The following is a 14994-nucleotide window of genomic DNA, read 5'->3' as shown; positions in this document are numbered from 1 at the left end:
TAGTTGAAAGATATGTGAATGTGTTCCGTCAGTCTGACACTACGAGAGTAACTTCTGTCTTTCCATTCTTATTGGCATAGTGATTAAAGAAAGAGTTATTCTAAGAAATAAAATGCTCAACATAGCAAAGCCTTGTAATAGCCAATATTGAAAATTTCAACTTAGTTGAAAGTTTAAATGTGAACTGTACACCTACGGGAAAAATTCCAACCCTACGAAAACACTCTTCGAAGAGAGATAACAGAAATTACCACTTACATTACCATAAGAAGTCACGTCACTCAAAATGAAAAAAACTTAACTATCTCAAATTCCAAAACAAATGGCATTTACTATGCTTTGCCATAGGACTGCCGATCTCTAAATTCATTGCTGAACTAATAATTAGACTTTCAAAATGGTGGTTTAGAACCCAATCTAGAGATGTCGCTGTAGTATGAATAAAAATGATTACGAACTATGACAGGAATTGTTGGTAGGTGAAATCTGTAGTATATTTTTAACTAAATTATTCACTAGCTCTTATAATCTTGCTAGAATGGCTATGAGAGCTTTAAATGGCTTCTGGGAAGGACGTTGATGGACCAAATTGGTTTGAAAAGGACGATGCCAAATAAATGTGATTAAATAGCTCTTTTCAATAGGTGAAACATTCGGGATAGTTGAAAAGCCAACATGCAGTTCCTTATAATCAGCCTGATACTGACCTCACTGGCGATTTACACTTTTGCAGAAGAGACGTTCAGACTTAAGACCTTTTACAGGATTACCTGTAACTAATTTTGTTCGAAACATTTCGTTATTTAACCAGCAAAGGTTTCCTATTTGCCACCGAAATTAAATTCCCTGACCTTTTGACCCATATTCAAATTGCCTGACCTTTCCAGGTTTTCAACATACGGCGGCAACCCTGAATTTACACGAGCCACTATTTTTCCTCTGCTTTGTTGGTAGTTTAAAGACTAATTCGCGAAACGTTGCATTTTCGGGCACACGTTCGATAAACATTTGTCGAGATTCGGCGGAGTGATACTTAAGAAAACGACGGCTTTAGTTCAAAACGTGTCCAACATGTAACAATATTTATCCATTCACAAGGAGAAACTTGCTTCTGGATTCGTTTTTACCAACAAAGTTTTGCAGAAATGTTTATTCGTGTGTATAAGCATTAAAAATACAAAATTAGCTTTTAGTATCAACAAGATTAGTCCATTACCATTCGTTTTCCAGGGCAACAAATTATTCTAAGATGTATTAGTTAAATGTGGCGAGGATGGTGTGGCCTCATTTTTAAAACATCCTATATATGTGATAGAAATTCAAAATCGAAAAGAGTTGAACAACTTCTTTTTTTAAAATGATATATTTATTCCGGTTTCAAAATGCGGTGTGAAACACAAGACATTCGTTTTGCTATAAACGTATCAATTTTCATGGACATGAAATAAAGTTGAAGCAATTATCGCGTAAAAAGAGTGAGAGCCTAATACCAAAAGCGAGATAGGACCCAAAAGTGTGACAGTACGGTATGATGTTTAATGAAACCTTTCGCTAACTATGGGAAAGTAAATCGAAGCGGGAAATTCGAGCCAAACCGTAGACAAAATATGTCGTTGCTTGTACTATTCCAACTAGTAGGTATGTATTCTCTTGTGAGACTAGCTCTCGGTTTATATTTTAAAGGGCTCAAAGGTAGAGTTGACACACTTTTGGGGCTTATGTCGCTTTTGCTAATACGTCGCCTTTTCATTTGAGGGGCGAACACCCCTTTCGATGTATTAGTAGCTGACATGGTTAGATAGAGGGAACTAATACCGATAGAATGAATGCCCAACTAAATTTCTATCATGCGCTGTTGAAGGGAATTCAATGTTTAGCGGATTCCCATTCCGACTTACACCACTAACCACGCCAACGGCAGCGTCGAAAATAACAACCTCATTCCCCTAAATACATGGGAGAAGGATAAAAACATAATTGGTTGATTTGAACTGCCATTGCAACGTTCAACAAGACTAGAAGGACATGGAAGCCAAGAGAAAGGTCGAAGAAGAGCGCTTCAGCATCCACAAACAGCCACGGTCAAGATTTTAATATCAAAACGACGTGTTTTAAAATTTGAATAAAGCAATATTAGAGTATTGATTCAAGCCATTTTCAATTATTCAAGCTAGTTCATTTCGGTACACTGAAAATTCTTCGTATTTATTTCGCAACGAATATCGTCGATGTGTAATATTCGATAGCTACGAAATAAAACTTAATCCTGATTTGATCAAAATTATTTAATACAAACGAATGTGTCTGGTTTCTAATGCCAATTACAATTTTGGACATTGGATTTCAACCCCAATCTCTAATACATTTTGATGTTTAAGGAAACATTTTGCGTAGTAAAAACAGGGAGTGGAGGAGGAGGTTGAAAATACTACATCAAAATCAGAAATTATCTTCATAGCGTATGTCCATGGGAAAGTACATCGAAGCGGGACAATTTTGGACATTGGATTTCAACCCAAATCTCCAATACATTTGGAAAATTATAAATAAGAATTTGGGCAAAATCAGATCAAAATTAAATTAATTTTCAATTGCATCTTGATAAGAATGAAACAGTAAATTAGTAAAACGTTTAGTTGAAGCCTTTAAAAGGATTTGTGTACTTGTTCCTTCATTTGGACACGAGAGTAAGTTCTGTTGTTTTCCATCCGTATAAGCATAGCTATTAAAGAAATTTAGTTCTAAGAAATTAACTGCTTTCCAGTGTAAATTAAATTGAAATTACAGGAAAATAGAAGATAAATTCTATTGAAATTACAGGAAATTATAGGATAAATTCCATGGGATAAAATCATAAAAATTACATGAAAAGATGGGATAAAAATTACAGGAAAATATAGGTTTCAAATAGTTAGAGTGAAAATCCTTTGTTTTATGGTGGAATTTCAGATATTTCAAACCTTGTAGAATTTGATATCAAAAGATATAATTTTTTTTTTTTTTTTAAATAGAGCTAATACCCAAGGCACCACCTTCGACCACATAAGCAATATTGCTTGTGCGTGATCAAGTAACAGGTGGCCGGGTTACAATGCAACAATTGAAGCGCGAGAAATCACACAAATGTAGGAAATTGGTCATAACTGACCTTCGACGATTGAATCGTCCCTTCGAGAGTGTAGACACTTCAGAAATCAGATGAACACATCAGTGGGTAATAATGGTAATTCACTGAAGCAAATCGTTGAAAATTAACAGAAAATTGAGAAAATATTATAGAAATCACGAGCATATTTTGTAAAATCGCTGAGAGTTTCCCAAAAATCAGTAATCAGCCGTGGAATATTTTTAAGAATGATTTCACCCTCAACTTACACTACAGTTCTGTCAGGTTATTTTGTAAGCTGCGGACGATTTCTGCAAAATTGTAACAAACCACAAACTGACCAAAGACTAAATCGTTGTTTAAAATGAAAGTGCTAATGAGAGTGATAATGAAAGTGCTAATGAGAGTGATAATGAAATTGCTAATGAGAGTGCTACTGAGAGTACTTATGAGAATTCGCGTACTCTTGAAAATCTGCACCTTTAAGTTGAGTACGCGTAATCGATGAACAGTCTCTCTGGCCGTTGCGTGCCCTTCGGAAAAGAATGGTTACAGGGCTGCCACGGAACCTGAAAAACTGGGGATTCCTGGAAAAATCAGGGACTTTGAAAATGGGTCTAAAAATCAGGGAAATGTCAGAAAATGTAATTTCTGTTCCAAACCTTCACTAAAATATTGGCTAAAAAATAAAAAAAAATTGGCACAAAATGAGTCAGGGAAACTTTCCGTTGATAATCTGAGAGAACCTGGAAAATTCAGGGAATTCGAAAAAGAAAAACTGTGACAACTCTAAGTGAAGTTAGCATTTACATGGTGAGTTACACTAGGTAAGTGTTAGTAACATAATAAGATAAAACCTTAGATTTAATAGAGGTGATCTTGAGATATTGATTGGAAATCGGATTATGAGCCTTGTAAAATGCTTCATGTACCTTCGCAGGCACCACGCGGATTCCATTGGTTGAAAATGTAAAAATGACACCGTGTAGATACATTTAGCTATTAAAAAACCATATTGAACGGATGAATTAGTATTATTAAATCAATTTTTGACAACCGTTAGTTGTATAGCTAGGTTGCACGATCAATTTTACCACGTTAAACTACGTCCGCGCTAACAAACCACGTACACTCTTAAACAAAAGGGTGTTTTAATGGTATATTAAGGGTGTAATATCTGTAAAAAAACACTCTTTAATGTTAATTTAAACGCCCTAAAGGGATTTTTATTGTCCCAAATTAAAAACCTGAAAAGGTGTATAAAGGGTGTTATATTACCCCGTAAATTGAGTGATTTAACACCTGGACGGGTGTAGCTCCATTAAGGCAGTAGTTTAGTACCCTAAAAGGAGTATTTTAACACTTTAAAGGGAGTATTGTAGCACCCTTAAGGCAGTAGTTTAGAACCTTAAAGGGAGTAGTGATAAAACTTTAAAGGGAGTATTATAGAACCCTTAAGGGAGTATTGTAGAACCCTGAAGGGGGTAGTCTAACACCCTGAAGGGAGTCGTTTGGTACCCTAAAAGGAGTAGTCTTGTACCCTAGAGGGAGTAGATAATAACCCTGAAGGGAATAGTTTTATACCACAAACTGTTAACAAAGGAACCAAAACGGAGGACATAAGCACCCCAAACAGTGTAAATAAACACCCTAGCAGGAAAACTGATTTTTAAGGTGTAGAATAACATCCTTTATAAACCTGTTAAGGTGTTAAATAAGGGACAAGAAACCACCCTTAAAGGTTTAAAAAGAAACCCTTTTTTTAAGAGTGTAGGCAGGGCGTGTAGACGTCACTTGGTCGTAAACAGGCTATGCCCTTACTATTTCTCCGTACACGATTTATTCATCATTCATTCGTGAAATACCAAACTTGGTAGTTTTTTTCGTCATATTTTATTATTATAATTATTCCATCATCAACTTGGAGTTTATTTTTTTAAGAGACCATGCACTGGGATATTATTTGCTGTCGATCCGGCACAACTGCAATGCGCCGGTAAAGACGGAAGATTCGCCAAACAAATACAATCTTCGTCACATTTTGGTTCGTCGCCACATTTCACTACATCAATGGTGTTTTGTTATTAGTATAAATTCAAATTACGGTGGAAAAATAACCGATATCTTGATGGGAATTAATGAACCGCTATAAAAGGAACGTTTAGAGCCAAATCCTGAACCCCGCCATTTAAAACCAAACACAATACGCAATACTGCTTTCATTGTTTGTACTTTATTAGTAAACCGTATTATATTATTTGCTTGTAATATTGCTTAGATATTTCTAAAATTCAGTAATTATTTCGGTTAAAGCAAGGTTTTATAGAACTCCGTTCCCTAGTTTCGTGTTCAGAGAGCTTTCCGATTGACGGTTTTGTAATAAAGCGCTTACCCACTACTGAAACCTGACCTCCGAAAAATCGGCTTCGATCGGTTGCTGTTTTTCCTTATCTGTAGTTGGTTACCATGGTAACTACGGAGTAATTGTTTTCGGAGTTCCGGTACGAAGCAAGCAAACGCTATTGACAAAGCGCGAGGCTGTGATTTCGAATCGAGGGCAATAATATCTTTGGTTACTGAACACTCAATCGTAAAATTTAGATATATTTCTTTGATAAAATTTGTTAAATTTATAAATAAAACCACGTTTTTGTTAAACTATCGGTTAGTTTATCGCCCGCCTGTTTTAGAGATAATCGGTTTATCCTTTCAACGAAAAATATTGACCAAATGTAAAATATACTTACTATCCGAATCATCTGATGCATGCACCATATTGTGGCAGATGTTCAAAAAAATCAAAGCAATAGCCACAACTGAAGATTTCATTGTATCTGAAACAATGTTTTGTTCAAGAACGTTGTATTGAGAATATTTGTAATACATCGCGACAAACCTCGTAAGATGAGTTGAAAAGCGTTTAAAAAATGAACTTACTGCCTTTTGTTGTCGAGAAAATTTCGCTGATCGTTTGTGACTTGAAAGTGTAAATGTGATGGCTGTCTGCAGACTACAGTTTATAACGATTCGCAAAGTCTCATTAATCTATCTTGCTCGTACAAAACGTTAATTGCATTTAGTCTTCAACGATAATCTTCTTTTCTGAAAGGTATAATTAAGTGACTCGCGTTTTCAAAAGCCATGTGTATTGAAGAGACGTATTCACCACGTGAATTACAATTACAAGAGTTTAATTTATTTGTCGCAGCGTCGAAATGTTACTGATGGCGAGCTCTTGAAATTCTCTATAACGAACTCGTACAACTAAACCAAGGCTTAAGACAGAATAGTACAATAAAAAGCCATTTTCAGTTCGTAATAAGCAGTTACACACAGAAACAATTTCCTTGAGAGGTTTCGTCTCCTGGCAAATTTGGGGGAACCCTCCAATTGGTAGCTTTTCCGTGACTTCATCAAGCCCACTTTTTTTGTTTCGATGTGCGATTACTACGGCTAGAGCTTGCCCGACTTGCTTCGGGCGTAAAATGACATGTGTTTTTAGATTCCACGCCACGAAAGCGAATTATAATATTATTGGATCATTTAATGTTTCCACAAAACGATCTCTCTTACGCCTAATAAAACGTTGATTGACAGCAGCTTTCCCGCTTAAGTGTTAGAAGATCGCCGAATCACCCTGTACAAAGCGTTTATAAATTTACTTTTCATCGGTAAAAATCGTTAATTTTCAGTTTAAAGCGACGCTTTAGTCTTTGGTCAATTTGTGGTTTGTTTCAAACTGGCCGAAATCGTCGTCATTTCAATTGATTTTTTTGTTTTCTATTAATTCGCAATGATTTTCTCAATTAAATTTTAAATATTAGAAGTACTTGAACCTTTATTTCCCTGTAATTTTAATGTAAGTTATAATATATTTTCCTGTAATTTATCCTCAATTTTCATGTTTTATTATAAAATTTATCATATATTTCCTGTAATTTTTATGGAATATATTTTACATTTTACTTTAATTTTAAAGGTTTTTAACCTATATTTTCCGGTTATTTTAATATAATTTATCCCATATTTTCCTGTAATTTCAATGAAGTTTATCCTATATTTTCCTTTAATTTCAATATCCTATATTTTCCTCTAATTTTAATGGAATATATACAACATTTTCAATGGAATTCATCCTATGTTTTCTTGAAATTGTAATGTAATTTTCCACACAATTTCGTGTAATTTCCGGCTCCTCTTGTTGCGAGGTGAAAGTGCTACCCGTACAAAAATCGTGTATAGAAAATCTATAGAAATATATAGAGGTTTATAGAAAGGCTATGGGACACCATAGGAATATCTTTTTCTATACAATTTTCGAAGAAAATACCACTAACTTTTTTTTGGGAAATGTTAATGGTTTTAAAAACTTCAAATGTCTATAGATATTCCCAAAGTACTCTATAAGTTTTCGAGCTATCCCATCAAGCCCATACAAAAATATAAATATTGAAAACCCGAGTTTTATCTCTATAGTTTTCCTTGGTTTTTAATACTTTTCCTAGGTTATTTTAATGGTTTATCTTTGGCTTTTTAGTAGATTTTATTTCGATATTTGAGTTAATTTCTGAACCTCTTATTAAAGTGATTTATATAGCTTTACCAAATGTTTTTAAAAAACTTCACTGGTAATTATAGTTCAATTTCTATAAAATTTAATGTGTTTATTGTTGTTAAAACACCAGTTTTTCACTGGTATATAGTGAAATTTCGGTAGAATTGGCCGTTTTTTTAAACAGCAATTATTCATTTGTAAATTTAGTGAAGTTTCTACACGATTTACCAATTGTTTTTTTTTTTTTAGAAAACAGCATAAGTAACCGGGTAGCGGGTTCCAGATTTGGCTTGTTGAAATATACATCGCATAAACTGTATGAGCATCATCCTTTAAACACATTATTCGCCTATTTACATGTATTACAACTAACGGAAGAAACGATAATTAAAAGCAAAGACCCGGGACTTATTATGTTGCAGACAGTGTGATGCTTTTCAAGAAAATACCCTCAATTTTACGTAATTAAGCAGCTTGTCGTGTATCAGAAATAAGGTGCATTTAATTGACTATGCACAGTGTTACCGGTCATAGCGTATAAATAGTCTTTGAATACAAGTTTTCGGTCTCTACCGAAAGATATGATATCCAAGTCTCAAGGTCTCATTCGGAATATATGGTCTCAAGGTCTCCGTCGGAAGGTTGGGTCACTTGGGTCTCCAAATCGCTGCCGGAAGAACTACTCTCCAGGTCTTTGCCGAAAGATCTGATCTCCGGGTATTCAGATCTCCATCGGAAGGTCCGGCCACTAAGTCTACGTCGGTAGGTCTCGTCTCCAGGTCTCCGATGGAAAGTCTGTTCTGCAGGTCTCTGCCGGAAAGTCTGGTTGCCAGGAAGATCACCTTCTGACGGTTTCTGATATTTAATTTCCACTTTGTTCTGGTAACAAGTCTTCGGTCTTTAGTCTTAATTGAAAGTCTTGGTTTCCGGTTTTTCAATAATTGTTTTTCTAAGTGAAATTTAATTTAATATTTGAAACCGTTTCGATTACTAATAGACTTTGGATCTTCTTAAAAATCAAGCCGGTGAAGGAGATTGTTCAGGCCTAGTATTTCGTATGAAATGTGGATGCCACGGTTCGCCACATCTGTCGTAATTTTTGATTTTTTTTTTTCATTTTTCCGTTTGCATAATTTGAATCATTTGTTATGAACATTTATGTCTCGAACTTAACGTTAGCTTCTCGGCCTTTTGGTTAAGACCAAAGTGTAGTATCTGTGTTCTAAATACTCTCAATTAGGTTCACTCCGATGTTATTTATGGGGCATCTACCCCAAGTCAATCTGAGCTCATCTACAAGCTGTTAAGAGTTTTCGTAAAACGACATTATAATGTTCAAAGAATTCTCTAACATACTCCAATCATAGAGACTAGAAAGGGGAGGAGCAGAAGGCCCGCTTTAAGTGGTCTCGTTTGAGTTGTTTTCCTCGGAACTTCCGTTATATGCACGCGACGTTTTTTTTTGGTTAACCCGGTTCCGGTCGTCTGCACGCTGTTACACCATAAAGGCACTAGTCTTTACGATAAAGTGTAGTGGGTGCTAAGCCTTGCAACATGGAAGTGGAACAGAATGAAAATCTCGATGGTAAGTTTGTTAATTCTTTCAATGATTATATAAAATTAATTAAAACTGAATATTTATATTTTTTTACATTAGGTGGTTTAAGAATACTTATATGTGAAGTACTTGTTCAGCTCGAAAAGCGTAAAGATGAATTTACAACAGAGGGTCAGGAAAATATTGAGCCCTTTTTTAAAGACCTTTCATCTGATACCATAGCTAATTCCATTTTTCATTATATGAAAGAAATTTTAAATACACATAAAGTACTAGAATGCAGTTGTGAAACCAGCTTTTTACAAACAATTTTGAAACAAAGTTACAGGGAACGAAAAGAAAATAAGCTTGGATCAATTCTCAGCTCATGTTCAAGATTCAATTGTTTCTCAAATTCCTTTCAAAAAACATTTGCCCAAATGATATTACGTTCTTTTTTTATGGGGCTCATGAGCCTAAGCAATATTGGAATTGAACAATTAAAACACAAAGTAGAAGTAAAGAAGAAGAAGACGATGCTTTGAAAACTGAAGAGGAAAAGAAACTGAATGCCAAGAAATTGAAATTTAATGACTCAACTAAAAAATATCGTCAAGTTAATACTGATGTTTTAAGGTACATCGCTGGATTCATCGCAAGGTCTCTCAAATGGAAAGGCTGTCCGGATGAAATTATGAAAAATATTGAAAAAACAGACTCCATGCTTGAAGAACCACCAAACTTATCCGAGCGTTGGATAAATCTATTAAATAGAGGTGGTTTAATAAAAGTTCAAGATGGATTTTTCAATGTAACAATACGAATGAAGATTATTTCAGACAAGTTCTACATGTATTTAGATGCAGGATCAGTTACAAATTTAAGGAACCAAAATTTAAAGGAAAAAGCAAAAGGTGCAATACATAATGATGAACTTATTTTGAAAGAATGGAATGAGATATCAGCGTCATATGATGATAACAATAAATGGCTAAAAAGAGCAACTGAAACATTCTTAAACACTCGTGGGAAAGTTTTGGTGAAAGATGTTTTGGAGCACTACCAGCACGAAACTAAGGAATCCTTGAAAGCAAAGAAAGCTTTAAGGAAAGCAATAAAAGATAAAAGTGAAGCGGCAGCTACCAAAGTCAAAGATGTCACCCTTACCATTCATAACACCCCAACGAAAGAAAGATTCGCATCACCACCAAAATACAAAGGAGTACGCAATAAAGAAAACTCGCCCAAAGTAAAGCGGAATCTCACTTGTGCAATCCCAATGGCGCCATTAGTTCCTACCATTGTTCCATTAGTTCCTACCATTATACGTAGTCAAATCAAGCGCGGTGCTCCTAGTCAAATCAAGCGCAGTGCTCCTAGTCAAATCAAGCGAAGTGCTCCTAATCAAATCAACGTCAAACCCACCATAATAACACTAGTCAAAAACAATTATTCAGATTCAAGTGAAAATTTACCAAAAGTCAATGATAATGACTATAGTTTTTTAGCAAACAACCCTGACAAAGATTTATTTTTAAAATATGTGCCAAAGGGGTCAGAAAATGAATACAGTTTTCTGGATAATGACCCAGACAAAGATTTGTTTTTAAAATTTATGCCAAAAAGAAAATTAGATTTCTGATTTTTTAATAAATGATTTTTAAAACAAGAGGAAATATTTCGTTAAACGTTTAATGTAGTGTTTCCTCCAATTGCTTCCAAAACAAAGCCCTTTAGCGATTCTAACTTATCTATGTTTGACTGGTAATGCCAAACAGATGGGTTTGTACTTCTTCCTCCAGCCGATCTCATCCTTCCGAAGTACTGTTCCAGGGGATCCTGGTTCAGATGCTGTGTGAGGACGTACGGAGCACCCTTATTGAGGATAAATTGGACCACTCTTGAAATTGAGCGAGCTATAATATAATGTGTTACGTTAATATTTTGCAGAATTAGGTTGAATAACGGTGCAAATGATTTACCAGTCATTTTCAATCCTTCTATGGTTTCTCGGCTGAGAAGCATCTTCGCTCTTTCAGATGGAGAGAACTTCCCTTCACGGGCAGATACGTCATCTTCCCAATCATCTAGGTACGCAATAAAATCCGATTCCAGCCACTATCACCATAGAAAAATTAATTAAGATTGTTTGACATTTCAAACCAACATATAGATGTACGACATACCTTTAGTCTGGCATCATTCACTGATCTGAAAGGCGTTTTATCAGATTTTCTCTTTTGGTAGCCCTCTTTGCAATTTTTGACGTTGCATACATCGAAAAATTTATTAAAAATCCTTATAAATTTAACAGTTTCGGGATATTTATCTTTCTCCAAACATGCCTCAATGCCACACGCTACTGTTTCACTAAGCACTTGAGCGGCATAATTTACTTTCATTTTTGTGTATGAATTTAAATAAACATGGCCGTATGTCAACTTGGACAGGTGTTTGAATTCTCCTCTTCGCCGAAGCTGAAAGTAATAGAGTTTTATTATTACATCCCAGGAAATACATTCATTATTCTTCCAAAGTTGTCGGATTTTTGAATCTTTACTGCTGTTGTTAAAGCAATTTCTTGTTGTTTTAATAAGATGAGGCGGATCAGAAATAAAATATATATATCTTTCCTCATCATTCGCAAATAAGTTTGGAGCGCAAAATTTATTTGGAGTAAGATCATCAAAAACTTGCCCGGCTGCTTCAGCACACATCTTAAAATATTTGCGATTGGATGACGCACCATCTCCAACAACCCCAATAATTCTAAATCCAGCATTTTCTAGCCTTTCAATAGCTTCTTGCAATATGTAAAATATTTCGGTACTAGTTGCCCCGGTTGTTGGAAAGTGGGCGAAAGGTATCCTGATGTTGTTAGTTACGCCCCTCAACATTAGTTGAAGAATGTGAGTTGCTAATGGCGGTGCTTCTGTACCGGTTACTTCTCTTTTTTTATCATCTAAACCATTAATGTCATTATTAATGTCTTTGAAACCGGTTAAAAAACCAGTATCCTTATGGCACATTAAATCTTCTCTAGTTTTCATCTCATCAAGTAAAATTACAAAATAGCGGTCCCAATTTTCACGATGCTGAATTTTTGTTTTCTCAATCATATCAGAAAATATTTCCGATTGAAATCCACTTTTGGTGTTCGCTACTTGTCGTTCATTGTACAGGGTTCTTGAGGTAGGTAAATATATACAAACCGATTTTTTCAATGCCTCGTATGATGATTTGGATTTGTTTTTTAAATAACAGCACCATTTGAGGAAAGTTTTGTCCCATCTCATTCCATATTTTGACCTGTGCATGGCTTTCAGTTGTTGCTTTATAAATAAAGATGTAAATGACCCAGTCGTTTCCATATTTAACCTCTTTTGAAATAATTCTTTCATGGTTAATATTGCGGCTTTGGTTTTTTGACAGTTCGACAGCATAGCCTTACGTTTATCAATTCGTTTTCTTGATTTTTTCTTTACTTCTTCGGCCGCTAGTTTGGCTGAAGCCTTTGATCTGATTTTCCTGAGGCACCCTCTGTACTGACTACATGCGTGACATCGTTTTGCTTGACCTGCTTTTATTAACCGACTACATTCATTGCTGAAAATAGTCTGTGTTTTCTCACAGTAGTAACCAGTTTTTCGTCGATTAAACTTGTTTTGTCTCTTAAAAAAAGCTACCATATCTTTGTCTGGATTTCCGAGGCAAACTTTAAATTTGTTCAGTTTGTTGAGTAAGTCATAAACATTTTGGATGTCAATCAAGTTGGAATTCGGAGATATGGTTTGTAAATTAATACTCTTATCTATTGAATCTATCATAACATCATTATTAGAAAATGTGCATTGGAGAATTGCCAATCCATTTTTCAGTTTGCTGTACCTAACACTATTATCAAAAACTTCAATAGCAGAACCAACTTGAGAGGTTAACGAGTGAATGTCAATTCCTTTTTTTAATGTAGAATCATTAGTTGGTTCTTTTGTCTCACATGAAGAGCTTCTTAATAATTCTAGAGAAAAATCAGGTTCACACTCTAAACCAGACGGTTGATCTATTTCAATCTAAATGCATAATATTAAATTTGATTATATTCATAAAACAAAGTGAACATTATGGACATAACTTACCAAATGATTTTCAGATTCAGTACTAATTGAAATATTAGAAGGATTATGATAAGGGATAGAAATTCCTGGAGTGAGGACATCGATTAATGGGACTGGATCTGGATTTTCTACTGTTGGTCCACAGAAACCATGGAAATGCCGAGCACATATTCGACTTGACTTAGAAACGTCTTTGATTGAGAAGTCGGAGCGCCCACAAGCTGATATCCATCTTTTGCACTTTTCTAGTTCACTTTTGGGTGATGGGAAGTTAACAAGAGTAGCCTCTGTTGGACCATTTAATGATTTGCTTTTAATTGGTTTGGTATTTCTGGTGCAAGGTCCGTAACAACAGCGATATCTCGGACTTGGCATTATCGATATTAACAATACCCAGCTCAAATTTAAGATTATTGTTCTATATAGTTTAGATGATCGTTATTGTTTATCATTAACCAAGTCTAAACACTACCCATGTTATTGAAGTCAGAAAACCAGTTTTACGTAATAAAATTCATCAACATCAGATATAAAACTTAAAAGAAATAAGTAATAACTTTTCCGACTTCAAATTATTATAATTTCTCCGACCTCAATTAATTATAATTACTTAAAATATTAAAGTTTGAGACCAGCGTTCACGTCAAAAACTCCGAGATACTTAAAAGGTTCTTAGTAAATAAGCAGTCGACTATATTGAAAATCAGCCAATAGCAAAAACCGGATGTTGAGAGGAAAAAGAAAAAACGAAAAAAAGAAAAAAAAACCGAGAAATCTAAAAATGTATAGCCGAAGCTGCAACCTTCTGCTCCTCCCCTTTCTAGTCTCTATGCTCCAATATAATTCTATAAATAAAGCTATAAGAACTCTAATAAAATTCGAAAGTTATACTATAGATATTCTATACAGTTTTTCTATAAAAACAACCAATAAAAACCTTTAGTGTTCTAAGATATTGTTAAGAACATCTTTCGATGGTTTATAATGTTTTCTGAAATAACATTCGGTAAATTCTATAGATTTTCTACCTTAATTAACAGTAAAAAATTGGTGTTTTCTAAAACACAAATCAGCCCATTCTATAGAAATGCCACTATTTAAAATTGAAAAATTTCTATTTTCAAACAAAAAACATTCGGTAGCTTCTACAGAAATTTAACTATATTTACCAGTGCAAAAGTGTTTGTTTCCTCAAAAACCAATCAGATAATTCTATAGAGAAAACTTTAAAAGGGTTTTTTTTTACAGAAAATTGACCCAAATTTCTAAAGAAAACCCATTGAAAAACCAAGGAAAAGCTATAGAGATAAAACGTGGGTTTTCTATAGACATATTTTTGTACGGGTAGCCACTCAACAAACCCCACTCATCGTAAACTGAATAAAATATATTAAAAGTCACTTGATAACTTGGGCATAAATTGGTGCCATGGGTATTTGTCTAGCCTAGCTTATTAACTCAAAAAAATCTTAAAGAAAAAAGAAAATAATTAAGGTTTTTATGAGGAAAAATAGGATAATGTAGGATATATACTAGGGATGCAACGGATAACCGGAACCGGAACCGGAGCCGAGAAGAACCGGGTATATTATGGGAATCGGAACCGAAACTGGAACCGATAATATCAAAATTTGATAACCGAATCACCCTGTACAAAACATTTATAAACTTATTTTGCGTC

General features: G+C 34.6%; 1 protein-coding gene across 1 annotated transcript; it reads right to left on the bottom strand.

The window, feature by feature from the left end:
* Positions 1-12987: 12987 nt before the first annotated feature.
* LOC149958598 (uncharacterized) lies at positions 12988-13798 on the bottom strand. The gene is made up of 3 exons (XM_090164983.1): positions 13335-13798; positions 13087-13268; positions 12988-13018 (listed from the first exon to the last, which is right to left on the bottom strand). The coding sequence occupies exons 1-3, from the start codon at positions 13686-13688 to the stop codon at positions 13006-13008; spliced, it is 549 nt and encodes a 182-aa protein (XP_090021109.1). The 5' UTR covers positions 13689-13798; the 3' UTR covers positions 12988-13005.
* Between the last annotated feature and the right edge of the window lie 1196 nt (positions 13799-14994).

Source organism: Leiobunum rupestre, chromosome 2 (assembly GCF_980474605.1).
Source record: "Leiobunum rupestre chromosome 2, qqLeiRupe1.1.hap1, whole genome shotgun sequence".
Taxonomy (NCBI): domain Eukaryota; kingdom Metazoa; phylum Arthropoda; class Arachnida; order Opiliones; family Sclerosomatidae; genus Leiobunum; species Leiobunum rupestre.
Note: the sequence above shows the minus strand (reverse complement) of the source record. Positions and strands in the feature narration are given on the sequence as shown.